Source organism: Phyllobates terribilis, unplaced genomic scaffold (genome assembly GCF_046119375.1).
Source record: "Phyllobates terribilis strain yellow unplaced genomic scaffold, ASM4611937v1 Scaffold_4__5_contigs__length_816908805, whole genome shotgun sequence".
NCBI classification, from domain to species: Eukaryota; Metazoa; Chordata; class Amphibia; order Anura; family Dendrobatidae; genus Phyllobates; species Phyllobates terribilis.
The window spans coordinates 52983115-53007888 of NW_027362764.1; the positions used below are offsets into that span (position 1 = coordinate 52983115).

A 24774-nucleotide genomic window follows, 5' to 3' on the forward strand; every position below is an offset into this window, starting at 1 on the left:
TATCTATCTATCTATCTATCGATGCTTTTATCTTTCTATCGATTATCTATCTATCTATCTATCTATCTATCTATCTATCTATCGATGCTTCTATCTTTCTATCTATTATCTATCTATCAGTCTATCTATCACCTCTTATACTGTGTATTCAGCATGATCACTGTAATTAGATGCAGCTTAAAATATTTTGCGGAGCTTCCAAAATCTCAAACAACAACATGATGATTGAACTTCTGCCCCTGTATTTTGTGTAGGGTCTCTGTGATGCTCGGCTCTGGTCCTCTGTTAGGAGCCTCCGCTCCGGGACGCTGATGCTTTATTGTGCACAGTAAAAATGACAGAATCCCACAGAATTGTTTAATACCCCGACAAGATTAAAAAATGGCCAGGAAAAGCTTTTAGGATTTCTGTTCCACTGGAATACAGAGACATCTCTAAAACTATTTAGCTTGGTGGGTTATACTCCCAATATCCCTGGTAGTCTAGAGTGGAGAACATAACTGTTACAGAGATAGTAACAATCCCTTAATAATGTCATTCCAGGTGGTCCATTGTGATATCCCTGGAGGGTAGTAAATGTTTTAATTGTAACATTCCATCCCAGGTGGTCTATGGTTATAGATGGATTAATTGTGATATCCCTGGTGGACTAGGGTTGTAGATGGACATGGATTAATTCTGACATCCAAGTGGTCTATGGTTATAGATGGATTAATTGTGATATCTCTGGTGGACTAGGGTTGTAGATGGACATTAATTAATTGTGATATCCCTGGTGGTCTAGGGTTATAGATGGACATTGATTTTTGATACCATACCCCTGGTGGTCTAGGGTTGTAGATGGACATTGATTAATTGTGATACCATACCCCTGGTGGTCTAGGGTTGTAGATGGACATGGATTAATTCTGACATCCAAGTGGTCTATGGTTATAGATGGATTAATTGTGATTATCCCTGGTGGTCTAGTGTTGTAGATGGACATGGATTAATTCTGACATCCAAGTGGTCTATGGTGGCAGATGGATTGTGATATCCCTGGTGGTCTAGGGTTGTAGATGTACATTGATTAATAGTAATATCCCTGGTGGTCTAAGGTTGTAGATGTACATTGATTAATTGTGATATCCCTGGTGGTCTAGGGTTGTAGCTGTACATTGATTAATTATGATATCCAATGTGGTCCAGGGTTGTAAATGAGTTAATTGTGATACTAATGGTAGTCTAGGATTGCAAATAGGTTGACTGTGACATCCCTGGTGATCTAGTAAATGGCTAAATTGTTCTATCCCTGGTGGTCTAGGGTTATAAATTGTAACATCCCTGGTGGTCTAGGGTTGTAAATTATTTACTGGAGATAGGAGACAGAGATAACCGTGCACATTTCTGAAATTGGGCTGGAAATAAACTGCTTTCAGCAAGGACAAACAGCAATGTTTTGAAAGCAGCTTTGAATGTGAATGGAAAAAAAATCTAAAATAATTTAAAAGCCTTACAAAAACAAAAGCAAATGAACTGCAAACGCCTTGAACATTTAATATAAATGCAAACTATTAAATGTTGTTAAAAGCAGAATTATAGCTCAATCCCAGCTACCGCCCCCTCCCCCTCCAGAAGAGATTATGTAACCCCCCCAGCTGATATCTCTCCAGGAACATTTTATATTGAGTGATAATTATCACATAATAATTTATATTCCAAACTCACCAAACACATCATCATGGTCCGCACTTTTCGCTGCGCCTTCTGAAACTGTGAAAGTTAATGGTGTTAGCAAAGAAAACAATATTAGAAAAAAAGAAAGGACATTCAAGTGTTTCCTAAAGCCGCCCGCAGACAACACCGGCACAGAAGAATAGACACAAGCAGATACTATATAGAGGGACAAAACATGGAGTTATGGCTAATACAGGAACCGAGGGGGCCGGACGGGAGGAAACTCTGACTCCGCCCCCGCAGAACCTATTCTACACTTAACACAGCGTCTCATTATTTGAATGTCCCTTTAATTAATTTTCTCACACACCGTGTGCAGAATTATTAGGCAAGTTGTATTTTACAGGATTATGTTTATTATTGATCAACCACTAAAAGACTCATAAATATCCAAGCTTAATATTTTTGGAAGTTGGAGTGTTTTTTTTTTAGATTTGGCTTTCTTAGGAGGATATCTGTTTGTGCAGGTAACTATTACTGTGCAGAATTATTAGGCAACTTAATAAAAACCAAATATAATCCCATCTCACTTGTTTATTTTCACCAGGTAAACCAATATCAGTGCACAAAATTTAGAAATAAACATTTCTGACATGCAAAAACAAAAACCAAAAAAATTAGTGTTGAATATAGCCACCTTTCTTTATGATGACACTCAGCAGCCTTCCATCCATAGATTCTGTCAGTTGCTTGATCTGTTTTGATCAACATTGCGTGCAGCAGCCAATACAGCCTCCCAGACACTGTTCTGAGAGGTGTACTGTTTTCCCTCCCTGTAGATCTCACATTTTATGATGGACCACAGGTTCTCTATGGGGTTCAGATCAGGTGAACAAGGGGGCCATGTCATTATTTTTCCTTCTTTTAGACCTTTACTGGCCAGCCACGCTGTGGAGTAGTTGGATACATGTGATGGAGCATTGTCCTGCATGAAAATCATGTTTTTCTTGAACGATACCGACTTCTTCCTGTACCACTGCTTGAAGAAGTTGTCTTCCAGAAACTGGCAGTAGGTCTGGGAGTTGAGCTTCACTCCATCCTCAACCCAAAAAGGTCCCACAAGTTCATCTTTGATGATACCAGCCCATACCAGTACCCCACCTCCACCTTGCTGGCATCTGAGTCGGAGTGGAGCTCTCTGCCCTTTACTGATCCAGCCTCTGGCCCATCCATCTGGCCCATCAAGAGTCACTCTCATTTCATCAGTCCATAAAACCTTTGAAAAATCAGTCTTAATATATTTCTTGGCCCATTCTTGACGTTTTATCTTATGTTTCTTGTTCAAAGGTGGTGGTTTTTCAGCCTTCCTTACCTTGGCCATGTCCCTGAGTAGCGCACACCTTGTGCTTTTTGATACTCCAGTAACGTTGCAGCTCTGAAATATGGCAAAACTGGTGGTGAATGGCATCTTGGCAGCTTCACGCTGGATTTTCCTCAATTCATGGACAGTTATTTTGCACCTTTTTTGGCCAACACACTTCTTGCGACCCTGTTGGCTATTTGCCATGAAACGCTTGATTGTTCTGTGATCACGCTTCAAAAGTTTGGAAATTTCAAGACTGCTGCCTCCCTCTGCAAGACATCTCACAATTTTGGACTTTTCAGAGCCCATCAAATCTCTCTGACCCATTTTGCCAAAGGAAAGGAAGTTGCCTAATAATTAAGCACACCTTATATAGGGTGTTGATGTCATTAGTCAACACCCCTCCTCATTACAGAGATGCACATCACCAGATTTACTTAATTGGTAGTTGGCTCTCAAGCCTCTGCAGCTTGGAGTAGGACGACATGTATAAAAAGTATCATGTGATCAAAATACGCATTTGCCTAATAATTCTGCACACAGTGAATATAAATACACTAAGATCTACATAAAAAGTTGTAAATCTGACTTACAACCTACATCATCACCAAAGCTGCATTCACAATTCTGCCAGAAGTTGCTGTTGAAAAGCTTATATACACACAACGCATTCTAGCATTGTATTCTTTGTGATGTATCAGTATATGGAAATAATACAGAACAAGCAATGCTGAGATATACCAGCTCAGAAGCAAGCACAAGTGTGCATGCAGCTCTGGAGTATAATACTGCATGTAACTCAGGATCAGTAATGTAATGAATGTACACAGTGACTGCACCTGCAGAATAGTGAGCGCAGCTCTGGAGTATAATACAGGATGTAACTCAGGATCAGTACAGGATCAGTAATGTAATGTATGTACACAGTGACCACACCAGCAGAATAGTGAGTGCAGCTCTGGAGTATAATACAGGATGTAACTCAGGATCAGTACAGGATCAGTAATGTAATGTATGTACACAGTGACCACACCAGCAGAATAGTGAGTGCAGCTCTGGAGTATAATACAGGATGTAACTCATGATCAGTAATGTAATGTATGTACAGTGACTGCACCAGCAGAATAGTGAGTGCAGCTCTGGAGTATAATACAGGATGTAACTCAGGATCAGTACAGGATCAGTAATGTAATGTATGTACACAGTGACTGCACCAGCAGAATAGTGAGTGCAGCTCTGGAGTATAATACAGGATGTAACTCAGGATCAGTACAGGATCAGTAATGTAATGTATGTACACAGTGACCACACCAGCAGAATAGTGAGTGCAGCTCTGGAGCATAATACAGGATGTAACTCAGGATCAGTACAGGATCAGTAATGTAATGTATGTACACAGTGACTGCACCAGCAGAATAGTGAGTGCAGCTCTGGAGTATAATACAGGAGGTAACTCAGAATTTGCACAAGATAAGTAATGTAATGTATTTCCAAGAATTTTCAACTTTTTATGTAGATAAATTTTTTTGTGTTAGATGTGATGATCTGAAGATACAATGAAAAAAAGCGTGAGGTGGAAATAGAGTGAGAGAAGATCGGCGTTAGTAAGGGAGGACGTAAAAACATGAAGCAAGAAACAGAATTATAGCTAAAAAATAGAGACAGGTTGTTCAGATAAACTAGTGATTGACAGAAGAAAAGGCAAGGATGGGGAAGCGATGGAAAGGTCTAGGGCTTGTAACTCAGGGGTGTATCTTTGGGGGGAGGACTGTACCCCCCACAAGCTGCTCTACCTTAGCCAGGTTATTTAGATCTTTCCTTCTTTCAGTTCACCGCCTTAACCAAGCTCCCTTGAGCCCCACGACCCAAACTATGTCCCTGTTGCTTTACATATTACTTTGATAATAGATCTGGATTTGAGGTTTTCCAGTGGTCACAAAAACACACAATACTCTGAACATTTCCTGTTTTTAGCTGCTCATCTTCTGCTTTGCTGTACAGATTAGAACAGAGGAGCAGAGTCAGTTCATTATCCTTAGTGGGAAGAGCTAGTTGTCATCAAATTACAATTTAATGGCAGCTATAATGTACTGCTGCATTCATACTACCTCATAAAACCCTCATCCCTTCCAAAAAAGTTTTTATAATTTTTTTATATAGGATAATTGACTACATAGATGAATATGTTAAAGGGAATTTATGCTCAGGTTTTCCCTATATAAAGTAGCTCAACCATATTTTTAACTTTTGCTTTTTTTTTTTCCAATTTCCCAACAATCCCCCGATAGCACTAGTCTCACTTACACTTAAAAAAAAAAGCTTGAGATTACCCTGAGGAGTATGGTCATGAGTTTTGTTTTTTTTTCTACCATGGGCCTAAAAACATACTAAATTGTTGATAACAGAAGCAGCTACCTGCCTGTTCTACCCAGCGTCGACTCAGAGCAGTCTCTGGCCGTTCCTGCTGTCGAATCAGCTGCTCTAAGTCAACAGAGCAGCTCTTCTTCTTCTGGGCTGCTCTGTTGACCGGGCGTGACTGCTGACATCATACCCATTCACAGCTGGCTCCCCGCAGTAAGGTAGCGGGGAGCCGGCTGTCAATCAGCATGATGTCGGCAGTCATGCACCGTCAACAGAGCAGAGCAGAAGAGAAGTCGCTGTTCCATCTAAGTGACGCCAGCAGAAAGCTTCTGAATCTCCGACAGAAGCGGTTTGTGACCGATCAGTACCGGCCACAACAAGCAGGTAGTTATTATCCCTGTAGTTAAAAAAAAATTATTTACTAAAAAACTGGAACATTTTTCTTAAAATCTTATTGTGACCAAAGTCGCCACTTTGAAAAACTTTTTTTTTATTTGCACCATTGTGTGTATTGGAGAATGTTGTCAGATACAGTAGGTGATCACTGAATATAAATTCGATGCAAACAAATATGTATCAAGAGTGTGAAAATATGATGTTGGGTAAATACCGGTATTCATTTCTATAGGATGCAGAAAAGAAACCAATGATCCATAATTTCTGGCAGTATTGTATGCTCCCATTTCCAATTTAACCCTTTCGTGTTGTGACAACTTTCACACTTTTGACATAAACAAATAAAACTTTCATTATAAAAAAAATAAAATGATATATAAGCATATATTTTTTGAAAGGAGACCACTGGCACATTGTCAAAATGCCACCCACCACTTAACAATGACAGGCGTCATGCTATTATGTATGAAAGGGTAATGTTTTGTGAAAAAATGCATAAAAATTCTTATTTATTACTACAAGTCTTACTTAAGTAAAGCCTGAGCCTCTGACACCTATAGCAGAAAAAAATACCTCATCACTTCATGAATGAAAGAACTTATTGCTGAGGGAAATGACAACATAAAGTTCTTGAATCCCTCCCCCTGAGTTCACTAGAGGCTGTGCAGGGGAGGAGACATAATAGAAATACGCTGTGATTGGTCAGACGAGTGATAACATGAAGAAAAGTTCCTGTATCCCTCCCCCTTGGTTCATTAGAGGCTGTGCAGGGGAGGAGACATAATAGTAATACGCTGAGATTGGTCAGAAGAATGATAACATGAAAAGTTCCTAAATCCCTTCCCCTTGGTTCACTAGAGGCTGTGCAGGGTAGGAGACATGATAGTAATAAGCTGTGATAGGTCAGAAGAGTGACAACCTGAAGAAAAGTTCCTGAATCCCTCTCTCTTTGTTCACTAGAGCCTGTGCAGGTATAGAGACATGATAGTAACAAGTTGTGATCGGTTAGAAGAATGATAACATGAAGAAAGGTTTCTGAATCACTCCCCCTGGGTACATTAGAGGCTGTGCAGAGGTGGATACATGATAGTAACCAGCTGTGATTGGTCAGAAAGGTGATAATATGAAGAAAAGTTCTTGAAGCCCTCCCCCTTTGCTCACTAGAGGATGTGCAGGGGTGGATATATGATAGTAACCAGCTGTGATTGGTCAGAAGAGTGATAACATTTTAGAATTGATGACAGCAAAAGCTATAAATGGAAAGAAGGGTGATCTATAGAGGAAAAGTCCCTGCATCCTTTCCTACAATATTAAGGAGCTGTACAGGTGACAGATTCACTGTCATGCTCTGCCCCCTCAGTTCTTGCAATAGGCATAACAGTGGTATAAGTTTTGCCTGGAGTGTTTCTTTAAAGGGAACCTGTGAGCAGGATTTTGCGAAGTAAACTACAGGCATTGTCATGTGGGGCCGCTGCACTGATTAAAAGGATACCTGCAGTGAAGAAATCCATCTTGTAGTTCTTGTGTAATCAGTGTTTGCAGTTTTGAGTTAATGAGATGCCCGTGCTCCGGGGCCGGACTGTAGGCCGGGTCTTATCCTGGTGCTCTGGGGTGGGCTGTAGGCCGAGTCTTGTCTTCGTGCTCTAGGCCAGATCAGCAAGGAAAGACGTGACCACAGGCCGCCTCGAAGCACAAGTACAGTGGGTACAAAAAATGTATTCAGACCCCTTTAAATTTTTCACTCTTTGTTTCATTGCAGCCATTTGGTAAATTCTAAAAAGTTCATTTTTTTCTTATTAAAGTACACTCTGCACCCCATCTTGTCTGAAAAAAACAGAAATATAGAAATTTTTGCAAATTTATTAAAAAAAACCCTGAAATATCACATGGTCATAAGCATTCAGACCCTTTGCTCAGACACTCATATTTAAGTCACATGCTGTCCATTTCCTTGTGATCCTCCTTGAGATGGTTCTACTCCTTCATTGGAGTCCAGCTGTGTTTAATTAAACTGATAGGACTTGATTTGGAAAGGCACACACCTGTCTATATAAGACCTCACAGCTCACAGTGCATGTCAGACCAAATGAGAATCATGAGCACAAAGGAACTGCCCAAGGAGCTCAGAGACAGAATTGTGGCAAGGCACAGATCTGGCCAAGGTTACAAAAATTTCTGCATTATAGAATCATAGAATGGTAGAGTTGGAAGGGACCTCCTTGGTCATCTGGTCCAACCCCCTGCTCAAAGCAGGATTCACTAAATCATCTCAGACAGATGTCTGTCCAGCCTCTGTTTGAAGACGTCCATTGAAGGGGAACTCACCACCTCTCGTGGCAGCCTGTTCCACTCATTAATCACCCTAACTGTCAAAAAGTTTTTTCTAATATCTAATCTGTGTCTCCTCCCATTTAGTTTCATCCCGTTGCTTCTAGTCTTTCCTTGTGCAAATGAGAATAAAGATGATCCTTCTACAATGTGACAGCCCTTGACATATTTGTAGACAGCTATTAAGTCTCCTCTCAGTCTTCTTTTTTGCAAGCTAAACATTCCCAAATCCTGCAACCGTTCCTCATAGGACATGGTTTGCAGACCAGTCACCATTCTGGTCGCTCTTCTCTGAACTTGTTCCAGTTTGTCTATGTCTTTTTTAAAATGTGGTGCCTAAAACTGTACACAGTATTCCAGATGAGGTCTGACCAAAGAGGAGTAAAGACCGATAATGACTTCACGTGATCTAGACTGTATGCTTCTGTTAATACATCCCAGAATTGTATTTGCCTTTTTTGCTGCTGCATCACACTGTTGACTCATGTTCAGTCTGTGATCTATTAGTATACCTAAGTCTTTTTCACATGTACTGTTGCTTAGCTCTATTCCTCCCATTCTGTATATGCTTTTTTCATTGTTATTGCCCAGATGTAGTACTTTGCATTTTTCCCTGTTAAAAACCATTCTGTTGGTTGCTGCCCACTGCTCCAGATTATTTAGGTCTATTTGAATCCTCTCTCTCTCTTCTCTAGTATTAGCTATCCCTCCTAGCTTTGTGTCATCAGCAAATTTAATCAGTTTACCCTCAATTCCTTCATCTAAATCATTGATGAAGATGTTGAACAATACAGGTCCCAGGACAGAGCCCTGTGGTATCCCACTTGAGACATTCATCCAGCTGGATGTGAAGCCATTTACAACCACCCTTTGAGTCCGATCACTAAGCCAGTTATGAATCCACCTAACAGTTGCCTGGTCCATTGCATACTTGGTCATTTTTTCAATAAGGATGGTGTGAGATACTTTGTCAAATGCTTTGCTGAAGTCAAGATATACTATATCTACAGCATTTCCCTGATCCACCCAGTCAGTGATTCTGTCATAGAAGGAAATTAAGTTAGTCTGACATGACTTGTTAGTTACAAACCCATGCTGACTCTGGTTAATCACTTCATTCTTATCCAGGTACTTACATACATGATGTTTAATAATTTGTTCAAAGATCTTTCCTGGTATAGAAGTCAGACTCACCGGCCTATAGTTCCCTGGGTCCACCTTCTTCCCCTTTTTGAAGATAGGAACAACATTTGCTCTTCTCCAGTCTTCTGGGACTTCTCCTGTTCTCCAAGAATTTTCAAAGATTATGGAGAGTGGTTCTAAAATTTCTTCTACGATCTCCTTCAGTACTCTGGGGTGTAATTCATCTGGACCTGGAGACTTGAACTCATTTATGTTAGCTAAATATTCCCTCACAATCTTTCTGTTTACAGATAACTTGGATTCTTCTATTCCTTTAAAAGGACAGTGAAAATCAGTTGATGTTACATTTTCTTTCTGAGAGAAAACAGATGCAAAATAGGAATTAAAAAGTTCGGCCTTCTCAACATCCTCTCTTACCATTTCTCCATTTTCATCCTGTAAAAATCCTATAGCATCTTTGACTTTTCTTTTACTTTTGACATACCCCCAAAATCCCTTTTTATTGCTTTTGACATCTCTTGCAAGCCTTAATTCATTGTCAGCTTTAGCTAACCTGATACGTGCCCTGCAGGATCTGCAGACTGCATTATAATCTTCTTTAGATATGCCTCCCTCTTTCCATTTAATAAACATTTCTTTCTTTCTTTTTAGCATGTGTTTAAGTTCTGTGTTCATCCATCCTGGTTTCCTTAAATGCTTCCCATTCTTCCTACTTTTCGGGATTGTTAACGATTGTGCTTTGAGAATCTCATTTTTAAAAATTTCCCATCCTTCCTGGACATTTTTGTCCTTAAGGACATCCAGCCATTGGATCCCTCCTATTCTCTTTCTGAGTCTCTTAAAATCTGCCTTTCTAAAATCTAACCTTGAAGTTTGAGTCTTCACATGTCTTCCTCCTCTAGTTACCCAAAATTCTATAATAGCATGATCGCTGCCTCCTAGGGTCCCAGCCACCTTTACCTCCTCAACCATTTCCTCCCTGTTTATAAGGATTAGATCCAAAGTAGCAGATCCCCTTGTTTTCTCCCCTACCTTTTGGAAGATAAAGTTGTCAGCAAGAGAGGATAAGAATTTGCTTGACCTGTTAGTTTTACTTGAGAGAGATTCCCAACAAATGTCTGGATAGTTGAAATCTCCCATGACCACTACGTCATATTTTTTGGAGAACTTGGTCATTTGATACATAAAGAGTTCATCCATATCTTCAGCTTGCCCAGGTGGCCTGTAGTAAATGCCTACAATGGTGTCCTTTCCGTTGTTCTCTCCTTGTATTCTTACCCAAACAGTTTCCACAGAACTCCCAGTCTCTGAAGCTTCAATCTCAGTGCAGATATACGCTTTTCTAACATACAAAGAGACACCTCCTCCTCGTTTATCAATTCTGTTTCTTGCAAATAAGTTGTATCCTTTTAGCCTTTTATTCCAATCATGTGTATCGTCCCACCAAGTTTCAGTGATTCCAATGACATCATATTTCTTTTCCTGCATTAGTAGTTCCAATTCTCCTTGTTTGTTGCCCATGCTTTGTGCATTTGTATAAAAACATTTTAGTTTGTGATTGGTTTCTCTTACGCCCATATTTTTATTTAGATTTTTTTGTCTTTGTTCTTTCTTTCCACTTCCAGTAGCAGAGATCTCAATAGTATTTGTCAGCTGTATGGCTTTTTCTGGCCTTTTGCTTCCCTTCCCACATTGTTCTAGTTTAAAGCTCTCCTGATGAGTGTAGCAAGGCGACTTCCAAATACAAGGTTCCTAAGAGCACAGTGGCCTCCATAATCCTTAAATGGAAGAAGTTTGGGACCACCAGAAGTCTTCCTAGACCTGGCCGTCCAGCCAAACTGAGCAATCATGGGAGAAGAGCCTTGGTGAGAGAGGTAAAGAAGAACCCCAAGATCACTGTGGCTGAGCTCCAGAGATGCAGTAGGGAGATGGGAGAAAGTTCCACAAAGTCAACTATCACTGCAGCCTTCCACTAGTCGAGCCTTTATGGTAGAATGGCCCGACAGAAGCCTCTCCTCAGTGCAAGACATATGAAAGCCCGCATAGAGTTTGCTCAAAAACAAATGAAGGACTCCCAGACTATGAGAAATAAGATTTCTAAGTGGTATGTGTGGAGAAAACCAGGTACTGCACATCACCTGCCCAATATAATCCCAACAGTGAAACATGGTGGTAGCAGCATCATGCTATGGTGGTGTTTTTCAACTGCATTGACAAGGCGACTGGTTGCAAATGAATGAAACATAAATGCGGCCAAGTACAGAGATATCCTGGATGAAAACCTCTTCCAGACTGCTCTGGACCTTAGACTTTGCCGAAGGTTCACCATCCAACAAGACAATCACCCTAAGCAAACAGCTAAAATAACAAATGAGTGGCTTCAGAACAACTCTGTGACCATTCTTGACTGGCCCAGCCAGAGCCCTGACCTAAACCCAATTGAGCATCTCTGGAGAGACCTGAAAATGGCTGTCCACCAACGTTCACCATCCAACCTGACGGAACTGGAGAGGATCTGCAAGGAAGAATGGCAGAGGATCCCCAAATCCAGGTGTGAAAAACTTGTTGCATCATTCCCAAGAAGACTCATGGCTGTACTAGCTCAAAAGGGGGCTTCTACTCAATACTGAGCAAAGGGTCTGAAGACTTATGACCATGTGATATTTCAGGTTTTCTTTTTTAATAAATTTGCAAAAATTTCTACCTTTCTGTTTTTTTCAGTCAAGATGGGGTGCAGAGTGTACTTTAATGAGTAAAAAATGAACTTTTTAGAATTTACCAAATGGCGGCAATGAAACAAAGAGTGAAACATTTAAAGGGGTCTGAATACTTTCCGTACCCATTGTATGTTCCTCATCATATAGACAGACAGAGATAGAGAGACAGACTGTCTCTCTCGTTCTGTCTTATACATCAACCACTCATACCTACACAGCACCTTCCAGAGACCCTGCCACAGCAGCACAGAGTATTCAGCGACTCCACCACAGCAGCACAGAGTATGTCAGTGACTCCACCACAGCAGCACAGAGTAAGTCAGCGACCCATGTCTGAGACAGACAGACAAAGAGAGACAGGAAAAGAGAGACAGACAGAGACACACAGACAAGAGTGAGAGAGACAGATACACAGAGCGAGACAGACACAGACAGAGATATACTCTGTGCTGCTGTTCCAGGGGTCGCTGACATACTCTGTACTGCTGTGGTGGAGTTGCTGACAGAGGGCAGGGACACACTGCCGTATTTCTCATTCGAGGATCGCATGGTAAACAAATCCATCACGCTCAGGTCAGGAGAGGTGCCGGCCAGTCCGCATGAGTTATATACCCGTGTGTCCCTGCCCATACTCTGTATTGCTGTGGTGGAGTCGCTGACATACTCTGTGCCGCTGTGGTGGAGTCGCTGACATACTCTGTGCCGCTGTGGTGGAGTCGCTGACATACTCTGTGCTGCTGTGGCAAGATAATTATTATTATTTATTATTATAGTGCCATTAATTCCATGGTGCTTTACATGTTTAAAAGGGGTTATACATAATAAAAACAAGTAAAATAATTTGAACAAAAACGAGTCAGTGACTTGTACAGAAGGAGAGAGGATCCTGCCCACGAGGGCTCACAGTCTACAAGGTTCACTGAAGCGGGCTGTGTAGGTGTAGGTATGAGAGGTTGATGTATAAGACAGAGAGAGACAGACACAGAGATAGGCAGAGAGACCTCTCTCTGTCTCTATCTGTGTCTGTCTGTATCTATGATGGGGAACACACTTGTTCTTTGGAGAGGCCTGTTGTCTTATCTTACTGATCTGCCCTAGAGCACCAGGATAAGCCCCGGCCTACAGTCCTGCCCCAGACCACCAGGATAAGACCCTGCTTGCAGTCCGGCCCTGGAGCACCAGGACAAGCCCCTGCCTACAGTCCCTCCCCAGAGCACCAGAATAAGCCCCGGCCTACAGTCCTGCCCCAGACCACCAGGATAAGACCCTGCTTGCAGTCCGGCCCTGGAGCACCAGGACAAGCCCCTGCCTACAGTCCCTCCCCCGAGCACCAGGATAAGCCCCGGCCTACAGTCCTGCCCTGGAGCACAAGGATAAGACCCTGCCTACAGTCCCGCCCCGGAGCACCAGGATAAGACCCGGCCTACAGTCCTGCCCCAGAACACAAGGATAAGACCCTGACAATGTGAACTGAGGTCTAAGATGGCAGACATACAAGAAACAGAGGCATGTTCACACTAGCAAAAAAGAAGCAAGACAAAAATATATCTCATACCCTACCATAATTATATATAAATGTAAAGCAAAGTTGCATAATAAATATAGGGTACTTAGTGAACTATTTTTGATCAAAAAAAGTATACAAGCCGTCCCACCAGCGGCAAGGTGACCCTAAATTGGGACGGTACCTATACTGCCTATATTAAAAACCTTACTGTATATCAAAGTTGAAGTAATGCATATAAAAGGGTAGACAAATAGGACCGGGTCCCAACTCCAGACCACCTAGGCCCGTGGTAAGCTACATATATACCAATCAGCTCAACAAAGGGCATGCCACACCCTTAAATTGCACAGAATGCAAACAAGTCAAAAAACCAGACAATGTGAACTGAGGTCTAAGATGGCAGACATACAAGAAACAGAGGCATGTTCACACTAGCAAAAAAGAAGCAAGACAAAAATATATCTCATACCCTACCATAATTATATATAAATGTAAAGCAAAGTTGCATAATAAATATAGGGTACTTAGTGAACTATTTTTGATCAAAAAAAGTATACAAGCCGTCCCACCAGCGGCAAGGTGACCCTAAATTGGGACGGTACCTATACTGCCTATATTAAAAACCTTACTGTATATCAAAGTTGAAGTAATGCATATAAAAGGGTAGACAAATAGGACCGGGTCCCAACTCCAGACCACCTAGGCCCGTGGTAAGCTACATATATACCAATCAGCTCAACAAAGGGCATGCCACACCCTTAAATTGCACAGAATGCAAACAAGTCAAAAAACCAGACAATGTGAACTGAGGTCTAAGATGGCAGACATACAAGAAACAGAGGCATGTTCACACTAGCAAAAAAGAAGCAAGACAAAAATATATCTCATACCCTACCATAATTATATATAAATGTAAAGCAAAGTTGCATAATAAATATAGGGTACTTAGTGAACTATTTTTGATCAAAAAAAGTATACAAGCCGTCCCACCAGCGGCAAGGTGACCCTAAATTGGGACGGTACCTATACTGCCTATATTAAAAACCTTACTGTATATCAAAGTTGAAGTAATGCATATAAAAGGGTAGACAAATAGGACCGGGTCCCAACTCCAGACCACCTAGGCCCGTGGTAAGCTACATATATACCAATCAGCTCAACAAAGGGCATGCCACACCCTTAAATTGCACAGAATGCAAACAAGTCAAAAAACCAGACAATGTGAACTGAGGTCTAAGATGGCAGACATACAAGAAACAGAGGCATGTTCACACTAGCAAAAAAGAAGCAAGACAAAAATATATCACATACCCTACCATAATTATATATAAATGTAAAGCAAAGTTGCTTGTATGTCTGCCATCTTAGACCTCAGTTCACATTGTCTGGTTTTTTGACTTGTTTGCATTCTGTGCAATTTAAGGGTGTGGCATGCCCTTTGTTGAGCTGATTGGTATATATGTAGCTTACCACGGGCCTAGGTGGTCTGGAGTTGGGACCCGGTCCTATTTGTCTACCCTTTTATATGCATTACTTCAACTTTGATATACAGTAAGGTTTTTAATATAGGCAGTATAGGTACCGTCCCAATTTAGGGTCACCTTGCCGCTGGTGGGACGGCTTGTATACTTTTTTTGATCAAAAATAGTTCACTAAGTACCCTATATTTATTATGCAACTTTGCTTTACATTTATATATAATTATGGTAGGGTATGAGATATATTTTTGTCTTGCTTCTTTTTTGCTAGTGTGAACATGCCTCTGTTTCTTGTATGTCTGCCATCTTAGACCTCAGTTCACATTGTCTGGTTTTTTGACTTGTTTGCATTCTGTGCAATTTAAGGGTGTGGCATGCCCTTTGTTGAGCTGATTGGTATATATGTAGCTTACCACGGGCCTAGGTGGTCTGGAGTTGGGACCCGGTCCTATTTGTCTACCCTTTTATATGCATTACTTCAACTTTGATATACAGTAAGGTTTTTAATATAGGCAGTATAGGTACCGTCCCAATTTAGGGTCACCTTGCCGCTGGTGGGACGGCTTGTATACTTTTTTTGATCAAAAATAGTTCACTAAGTACCCTATATTTATTATGCAACTTTGCTTTACATTTATATATAATTATGGTAGGGTATGAGATATATTTTTGTCTTGCTTCTTTTTTGCTAGTGTGAACATGCCTCTGTTTCTTGTATGTCTGCCATCTTAGACCTCAGTTCACATTGTCTGGTTTTTTGACTTGTTTGCATTCTGTGCAATTTAAGGGTGTGGCATGCCCTTTGTTGAGCTGATTGGTATATATGTAGCTTACCACGGGCCTAGGTGGTCTGGAGTTGGGACCCGGTCCTATTTGTCTACCCTTTTATATGCATTACTTCAACTTTGATATACAGTAAGGTTTTTAATATAGGCAGTATAGGTACCGTCCCAATTTAGGGTCACCTTGCCGCTGGTGGGACGGCTTGTATACTTTTTTTGATCAAAAATAGTTCACTAAGTACCCTATATTTATTATGCAACTTTGCTTTACATTTATATATAATTATGGTAGGGTATGAGATATATTTTTGTCTTGCTTCTTTTTTGCTAGTGTGAACATGCCTCTGTTTCTTGTATGTCTGCCATCTTAGACCTCAGTTCACATTGTCTGTTTTTTTGACTTGTTTGCATTCTGTGCAATTTAAGGGTGTGGCATGCCCTTTGTTGAGCTGATTGGTATATATGTAGCTTACCACGGGCCTAGGTGGTCTGGAGTTGGGACCCGGTCCTATTTGTCTACCCTTTTATATGCATTACTTCAACTTTGATATACAGTAAGGTTTTTAATATAGGCAGTATAGGTACCGTCCCAATTTAGGGTCACCTTGCCGCTGGTGGGACGGCTTGTATACTTTTTTTGATCAAAAATAGTTCACTAAGTACCCTATATTTATTATGCAACTTTGCTTTACATTTATATATAATTATGGTAGGGTATGAGATATATTTTTGTCTTGCTTCTTTTTTGCTAGTGTGAACATGCCTCTGTTTCTTGTATGTCTGCCATCTTAGACCTCAGTTCACATTGTCTGGTTTTTTGACTTGTTTGCATTCTGTGCAATTTAAGGGTGTGGCATGCCCTTTGTTGAGCTGATTGGTATATATGTAGCTTACCACGGGCCTAGGTGGTCTGGAGTTGGGACCCGGTCCTATTTGTCTACCCTTTTATATGCATTACTTCAACTTTGATATACAGTAAGGTTTTTAATATAGGCAGTATAGGTACCGTCCCAATTTAGGGTCACCTTGCCGCTGGTGGGACGGCTTGTATACTTTTTTTGATCAAAAATAGTTCACTAAGTACCCTATATTTATTATGCAACTTTGCTTTACATTTATATATAATTATGGTAGGGTATGAGATATATTTTTGTCTTGCTTCTTTTTTGCTAGTGTGAACATGCCTCTGTTTCTTGTATGTCTGCCATCTTAGACCTCAGTTCACATTGTCTGGTTTTTTGACTTGTTTGCATTCTGTGCAATTTAAGGGTGTGGCATGCCCTTTGTTGAGCTGATTGGTATATATGTAGCTTACCACGGGCCTAGGTGGTCTGGAGTTGGGACCCGGTCCTATTTGTCTACCCTTTTATATGCATTACTTCAACTTTGATATACAGTAAGGTTTTTAATATAGGCAGTATAGGTACCGTCCCAATTTAGGGTCACCTTGCCGCTGGTGGGACGGCTTGTATACTTTTTTTGATCAAAAATAGTTCACTAAGTACCCTATATTTATTATGCAACTTTGCTTTACATTTATATATAATTATGGTAGGGTATGAGATATATTTTTGTCTTGCTTCTTTTTTGCTAGTGTGAACATGCCTCTGTTTCTTGTATGTCTGCCATCTTAGACCTCAGTTCACATTGTCTGGTTTTTTGACTTGTTTGCATTCTGTGCAATTTAAGGGTGTGGCATGCCCTTTGTTGAGCTGATTGGTATATATGTAGCTTACCACGGGCCTAGGTGGTCTGGAGTTGGGACCCGGTCCTATTTGTCTACCCTTTTATATGCATTACTTCAACTTTGATATACAGTAAGGTTTTTAATATAGGCAGTATAGGTACCGTCCCAATTTAGGGTCACCTTGCCGCTGGTGGGACGGCTTGTATACTTTTTTTGATCAAAAATAGTTCACTAAGTACCCTATATTTATTATGCAACTTTGCTTTACATTTATATATAATTATGGTAGGGTATGAGATATATTTTTGTCTTGCTTCTTTTTTGCTAGTGTGAACATGCCTCTGTTTCTTGTATGTCTGCCATCTTAGACCTCAGTTCACATTGTCTGGTTTTTTGACTTGTTTGCATTCTGTGCAATTTAAGGGTGTGGCATGCCCTTTGTTGAGCTGATTGGTATATATGTAGCTTACCACGGGCCTAGGTGGTCTGGAGTTGGGACCCGGTCCTATTTGTCTACCCTTTTATATGCATTACTTCAACTTTGATATACAGTAAGGTTTTTAATATAGGCAGTATAGGTACCGTCCCAATTTAGGGTCACCTTGCCGCTGGTGGGACGGCTTGTATACAAAAATAGTTCACTAAGTACCCTATATTTATTATGCAACTTTGCTTTACATTTATATATAATTATGGTAGGGTATGAGATATATTTTTGTCTTGCTTCTTTTTTGCTAGTGTGAACATGCCTCTGTTTCTTGTATGTCTGCCATCTTAGACCTCAGTTCACATTGTCTGGTTTTTTGACTTGTTTGCATTCTGTGCAATTTAAGGGTGTGGCATGCCCTTTGTTGAGCTGATTGGTATATATGTAGCTTACCACGGGCCTAGGTGGTCTGGAGTTGGGACCCGGTCCTATTTGTCTACCCTTTTATATGCATTACTTCAACTTTGATATACAGTAAGGTTTTTAATATAGGCAGTATAGGTACCGTCCCAATTTAGGGTCACCTTGCCGCTGGTGGGACGGCTTGTATACTTTTTTTGATCAAAAATAGTTCACTAAGTACCCTATATTTATTATGCAACTTTGCTTTACATTTATATATAATTATGGTAGGGTATGAGATATATTTTTGTCTTGCTTCTTTTTTGCTAAGGATAAGACCCTGCCTACAGTCTGGCCTCGGAGCACCAGGACAAGCCCCGGCCTACAGCCCCTCCCCGGAGCACCAGGATAAGCCCCGGCCTACGGTCCCGCCCCGGAGCACCAGGATAAGCCCCGGCCTACGGTCCGGCCCTGGAGCACCAGAACAAGCCCCGGCCTACAGTCCCGCCCCGGAGCACCAGGATAAGACCCTGCCTACAGTCCGACCCCGGAGCACCAGGACAAGCCCCAGCCTACAGTCCCTCCTCGGAGCACCAGGATAAGCCCCGGCCTACGGTCACGCCTCGGAGAACCAGGATAAGCCCCGGCCTACAGTCCTTCCCTGGAGCACCAGAACAAGCCCCGGCCTACGGTCCGGCCCTGGAGCACCAGAACAAGGCCCGGCCTACAGTCCCGCCCCGGAGCACCAGGATAAGACCCTACCTACAGTCCTGCCCCGGAGCACCAGGATAAGACCCTGACTACAGTTCCACCCCGGAGCACCAGAATAAGCACCGGCCTACAGTCCCGCCCCGTAGCACCAGGATAAGACCCAGCCTACAGTCCTGCCCAGGACAAGCCCCGGCCTACAGTCCCTCCCAGGAGCACCAGGATAAGCCCCGGCCTACAGTCCCTCCCCGGAGCACCAGGATAAGCCCCGGCCTACAGTCCCTCCACGGAGCTCCAAGATAAGCCCCAGCCTACAGTCCCTCCCCGGAGAACCAGGATAAGCCTAGGCCTACGGTCCGTCCCTGGAGCACCAGAACAAGCCCCGGCCTAAGGTCCGGCCCTGGAGCACCAGAACAAGCCCCGGCCTACAGTCCCGCCCTGGAGCACCAGGATAAGACCCTACCTACAGTCCTGCCCCGGAGCACCAGGATAAGACCCGGCCTACAGTTCCATCCCGGAGCACCAGGATAAGCCCCGGCCTACAGTCCCGCCCCGGAGCACCAGGATAAGGCCCTGCCTACAGTACCTCCACGGAGCTCCAGGATAAGCCCCGGCCTACAGTCCCTCCCCGGAATACCAGGATAAGCCACGGCCTACAGTCCCTCCCCGATGCACCAGGATAAGCCGCGGCCTACAGTCCCTCCACGGAGCTCCAGGATAAGCCCCGGCCTACAGTCCCTCCCCGGAATACCAGGATAAGCCCCGGCCTACAGTCCCTGCCAGGAGCACCAGGATAAGCCACGGCCTACAGTCCCTCCCCGATGCACCAGGATAAGCCCCGGTCTACAGTCCCTCCACGGAGCTCCAGGATAAGCCCCGGCCTACAGTCCCTCTCAGGAGCACCAGGATAAGCTCCGGCCTACAGTCCCTCCCCGGAGCACCAGCATAAGCCCCGGCCTACAGTCCCTCCACGGAGCTCCAGGATAAGCCCCGGTCTACAGTCCCACCCCGGAGCACCAGGATAAGCGCCAGCCTACAGTCCCTCCCCGGAGCATAAGGATAAGCCACGGCCTACAGTCCCTCCCCGATGCACCAGGATAAGCCCCGGTCTACAGTCCCTCCACGGAGCTCCAGGATAAGCCCCGGCCTACAGTCCCTCCCAGGAGCACAAGGATAAGCGCCGGCCTACAGTCCCTCCCTGGAGCACCAGGATAAGCCCCGACCTACAGTCCTGCCCCGGAGCACCAGGACAAGCCCCGGCCTACAGTCCTTCCCCGGAGCACCAGGATAAGCCCAGGCCTACAGTCCTTCCCCGGAGCACCAGGATAATCCCAGGCCTACAGTCCCGCCCCGGAGCACCAGGATAAGCCCCGGCCTAGTCCCGCCCCAGAGCCCCAGGTTATGACCTTGCCTACAGTCCCTCCCCGGAGCACCAGGATAAGCCCCGGCCTACACTCCCTCCCCGGAGCACCAGGATAAGCCCGGCCTAAAGTCACTCACAGCACCAGGATAAGCGCCGGCCTCAAGTCCCTCCCTGGAGCACCAGGATAAGCGCTGGCCTACAGTCCCTCCCCAGAGCACCAGGATAAGCGCCGGCCTACAGTCCCTCCCCAGAGCACCAGGATAAGCCCCGGCCTATAGTCCCTCCCCGGAACACCAGGATAAGCCCCAGCCTACAGTCCCTTCCCGGAGAACCAGGATAAGCCTAGGCCTACGGTCCGTCCCTGGAGCACCAGAACAAGCCCCGGCCTAAGGTCCGGCCCTGGAGCACCAGGATAAGACCTGGCCTACAGTCCCGCCCCGGAGCACCAGGATAAGACCCTACCTACATTCCTGCCCCGGAGCACCAGGATAAGACCCGGCCTACAGTTCCATCCCGGAGCACCAGGATAAGCCCCGGCCTACAGTCCCGCCCCGGAGCACCAGGATAAGGCCCTGCCTACAGTACCTCCACGGAGCTCCAGGATAAGCCCCGGCCTACAGTCCCTCCCCGGAATACCAGGATAAGCCACGGCCTACAGTCCCTCCCCGATGCACCAGGATAAGCCGCGGCCTACAGTCCCTCCACGGAGCTCCAGGATAAGCCCCAGCCTACAGTCCCTCCCCGGAATACCAGGATAAGCCCCGGCCTACAGTCCCTGCCAGGAGCACCAGGATAAGCCACGGCCTACAGTCCCTCCCCGATGCACCAGTATAAGCCCCGGTCTACAGTCCCTCCACGGAGCTCCAGGATAAGCCCCGGCCTACAGTCCCTCTCAGGAGCACCAGGATAAGCCCCGGCCTACAGTCCCTCCCCGGAGCACCAGCATGAGCCCCGGCCTACAGTCCCTCCATGGAGCTCCAGGATAAGCCCCGGTCTACAGTCCCACCCCGGAGCACCAGGATAAGCGCCAGCCTACAGTCCCTCCCCGGAGCACAAGGATAAGCCACGGCCTACAGTCCCTCCCCGATGCACCAGGATAAGCCCCGGTCTACAGTCCCTCCACGGAGCTCCAGGATAAGCCCCGGCCTACAGTCCCTCCCAGGAGCACCAGGATAAGCGCCGGCCTACAGTTCCTCCCTGGAGCACCAGTATAAGCCCCGACCTACAGTCCTGCCCCGGAGCACCAGGACAAGCCCCGGCCTACAGTCCTTCCCCGGAGCACCAGGATAAGCCCAGGCCTACAGTCCCTCCCCGGAGCACCAGGATAATCCCAGGCCTACAGTCCCGCCCCGGAGCACCAGGATAAGCCCCGGCCTAGTCCAGCCCCAGAGCCCCAGGTTATGACCCTGCCTACAGTCCCTCCCCGGAGCACCAGGATAAGCCCCGGCCTACACTCCCTCCCCGGAGCACCAGGATAAGCCCGGCCTAAAGTCACTCCCAGCATCAGGATAAGCCCCGGCCTCAAGTCCCTCCCCGGAGCACCAGGATAAGCCCAGGCCTACAGTCCCTCCCCGGAGCACCAGGATAATCCCAGGCCTACAGTCCCGCCCCGGAGCACCAGGATAAGCCCCGGCCTAGTCCAGCCCCAGAGCCCCAGGTTATGACCCTGCCTACAGTCCCTCCCCGGAGCACCAGGATAAGCCCCGGCCTACACTCCCTCCCCGGAGCACCAGGATAAGCCCGGCCTAAAGTCACTCCCAGCATCAGGATAAGCCCCGGCCTCAAGTCCCTCCCCAGAGCGCCAGGATAAGCGCCGGCCTACAGTCCCTCCCCAGAGCACCAGGATAAGCCCCGGCCTATAGTCCCTCCCCGGAACACCAGGATAAACCCCGCCCTACAGTCCCTCCCAGGAGGACCAGGATAAGCCCTGGCCTACAGTCCCTCCCCGGTGCACCAGGATAAGCCCCGGTCTACAGTCCCTCCACGGAGCTCCAGGATAAGCCCCGGCCTACAGTCCCTCCCAGGAGCACCAGGATAAGCCCAGGCCTACAGTCCCTCCCTGGAGCATCAGGATTAGCCTCGGCCTACAGTCCCTTCACGGAGCTCCAGGATAAGCCCCGGCCTACAACAGTCCCTCCCCGGAGCACCAGGATAAGCGCCAGCCTACAGTCCCTCCCCGGAGCACCAGGATAAGCCCCGGCCTACAGTCCCTCCCAGGAGCACCAGGATAAGCGCCGGCCTACAGTCCCTCCCCGGAGCACCAGGATAAGCCCGGCCTAAAGTCCCACCCCGGAGCACCAGGATAAGCCCGGTCTAAAGTCCCACCCCGGAGCACCAGGATAAGCGCCGGCCTCAAGTCCCTCCCCGGAGCACCAGGATAAGCGCTGGCCTACAGTCCCTCCCCAGAGCACCAGGATAAGCGCCGGCCTACAGTCCCTCCCCAGAGCATCAGGATAAGCCCCAGCCTACAGTCCCTCCCCAGATCACCAGGATAAGCCTCGGCCTACAGTCCCTCCACGGAGCACAAGGATAAGCCACGGCCCACAGTCCCTCTTCGGAGCACCAGGATAAGCCCCGGCCTACAGTCCCTCCCCGGAGCACCAGGATAAGCCCCGGCCTACAGTCCCTCCCAGGAGCACCAGGATAAGCGCCGGCCTACAGTCCCTCCCCGGAGCACCAGGATAAGCCCGGCCTAAAGTCCCACCCCGGAGCACCAGGATAAGCCCGGTCTAAAGTCCCACCCCGGAGCACCAGGACAAGCGCCGGCCTCAAGTCCCTCCCCGGAGCACCAGGATAAGCGCTGGCCTACAGTCCCTCCCCAGAGCACCAGGATAAGCGCCGGCCTACAGTCCCTCCCCAGAGCACCAGGATAAGTCCCAGCCTACAGTCCCTCCCCAGATCACCAGGATAAGCCCCAGCCTACAGTCCCTCCCCAGATCACCAGGATAAGCCTCGGCCTACAGTCCCTCTTCGGAGCGCCAGGATAAGCCCCGGCCTACAGTCCCTCCACGGAGCTCCAGGATAAGCCCCGGCCTACAGTACCTCCCCGGAGCACCAGGATAAGCGCCAGCCTACAGTACCTCCCCGGAACACCAGGATAAGCCCCGGCCTGCAGTCCATCCCAGGAGCACCAGGATAAGCCCCTGCCTACAGTCCCTCCCAGGAGCACCAGGATAAGCGCCGGCCTACAGTCCCTCCCCGGAGCACCAGGATAAGCCCGGCCTAAAGTCCCACCCTGGAGCACCAGGATAAGCCCGGTCTCAAGTCCCACCCCGGAGCACCAGGATAAGCGCCGGCCTCAAGTCCCTCCCCGGAGCACCAGGATAAGCGCTGGCCTACAGTCCCTCCCCAGAGCACCAGGATAAGCCCCTGCCTACAGTCCCTCCCTGGAACACCAGGATAAGCCCCGACCTACAGTCCTGCCCTGGAGCACCAGGATAAGCCCCGGCCTACAGTCCCTCCCCGGAGCACCAGGATAAGCCCCGGCCTACAGTCCCGCCCCAGAGCCCAGGATAAGCCCCGGATTACAGTCCCGCCCCAGAGCCCCAGGTTATGACCCTGCCTACAGTCCCTCCCAGGAGCACGAGGATAAGCCCCGGCCTACGGTCCCTCCCCGGAGAACCAGGATAAGCCTCGGCTTATGGTCCCTCCCAGGAGCACCAGGATAAGCGCCGGCCTACAGTCCCTCCCCGGAGCACCAGGATAAGCCCCGGCCTAAAGTCCCTCCCCGGAGCACCAGGATAAGCGCCGACCTAAAGTCTTTCCCCGGAGCACCAGGATAAGCCCCGGCCTACAGTCCCTCCCAAGAGCACCAGGATAAGCACCGGCCTACAGTCCCTCCCCGGAGCACCAGGATAAGCCCGGCCTACAGTCCCTCCCCGGAGCACCAGGATAAGCCCCGGCCTACAGTCCCTCCCCGGAGCACCAGGATAAGACCTGGCCTACTGTCCCTTCACGGACCACGGGCATCCCATTAGCTCAAAACAGCAAACACTGATTACACAAGAAACACAAGATGGATTTCTTCACCTCAGGTATCATATTAATCAGTGCAGCGGCCCCAACATGACACTGCCTGTAGTTTACATAGCAAAATCCTGCTATCAGGTTCCCTTTAAATTAGAAACAGGATAGGTTTCCACTAGAATAAGACAGAATATTGGCTCATATTCTGTATCCTATTCATAAAGTTTTGCTTTTGATCATCCCTTTAATTTTTCTTTGCGCCGTGTTGACTTACCTGTCGAAGTTTTATGACACTGGAAGATATCTGCACACACTCCGCATCTCACTGGTGGCTCGCAATAAAATGGGGCAAGCAATCAGATCTGTGCTAGACGATAGGCAGGGACTCGTAGTCACAGACTGGGCTTGTAGCTGTACCCTTTTTTGGGGGACTGTCCTTTTCTGAGTCTTAGGAAATGGGTCTGCTTTTTTTTTTTCTTTAAAGAAACAG

The 24774-nt window shown here is 46.2% G+C and overlaps 1 protein-coding gene across 3 annotated transcripts in view; it reads right to left on the reverse strand.

Annotated features, from left to right (window-relative positions):
* Positions 1-24774, reverse strand: part of PPP1R9A (protein phosphatase 1 regulatory subunit 9A) — a 290332-nt gene that overhangs the window by 18367 nt on the left and 247191 nt on the right. For all 3 annotated transcript variants that reach the window (XM_073677330.1, XM_073677329.1, XM_073677331.1), the window contains exon 12: positions 1708-1752. In XM_073677330.1, the coding sequence (XP_073533431.1) occupies positions 1708-1752 (45 nt within the window). The remainder of the gene's footprint in view (positions 1-1707; positions 1753-24774) is intronic.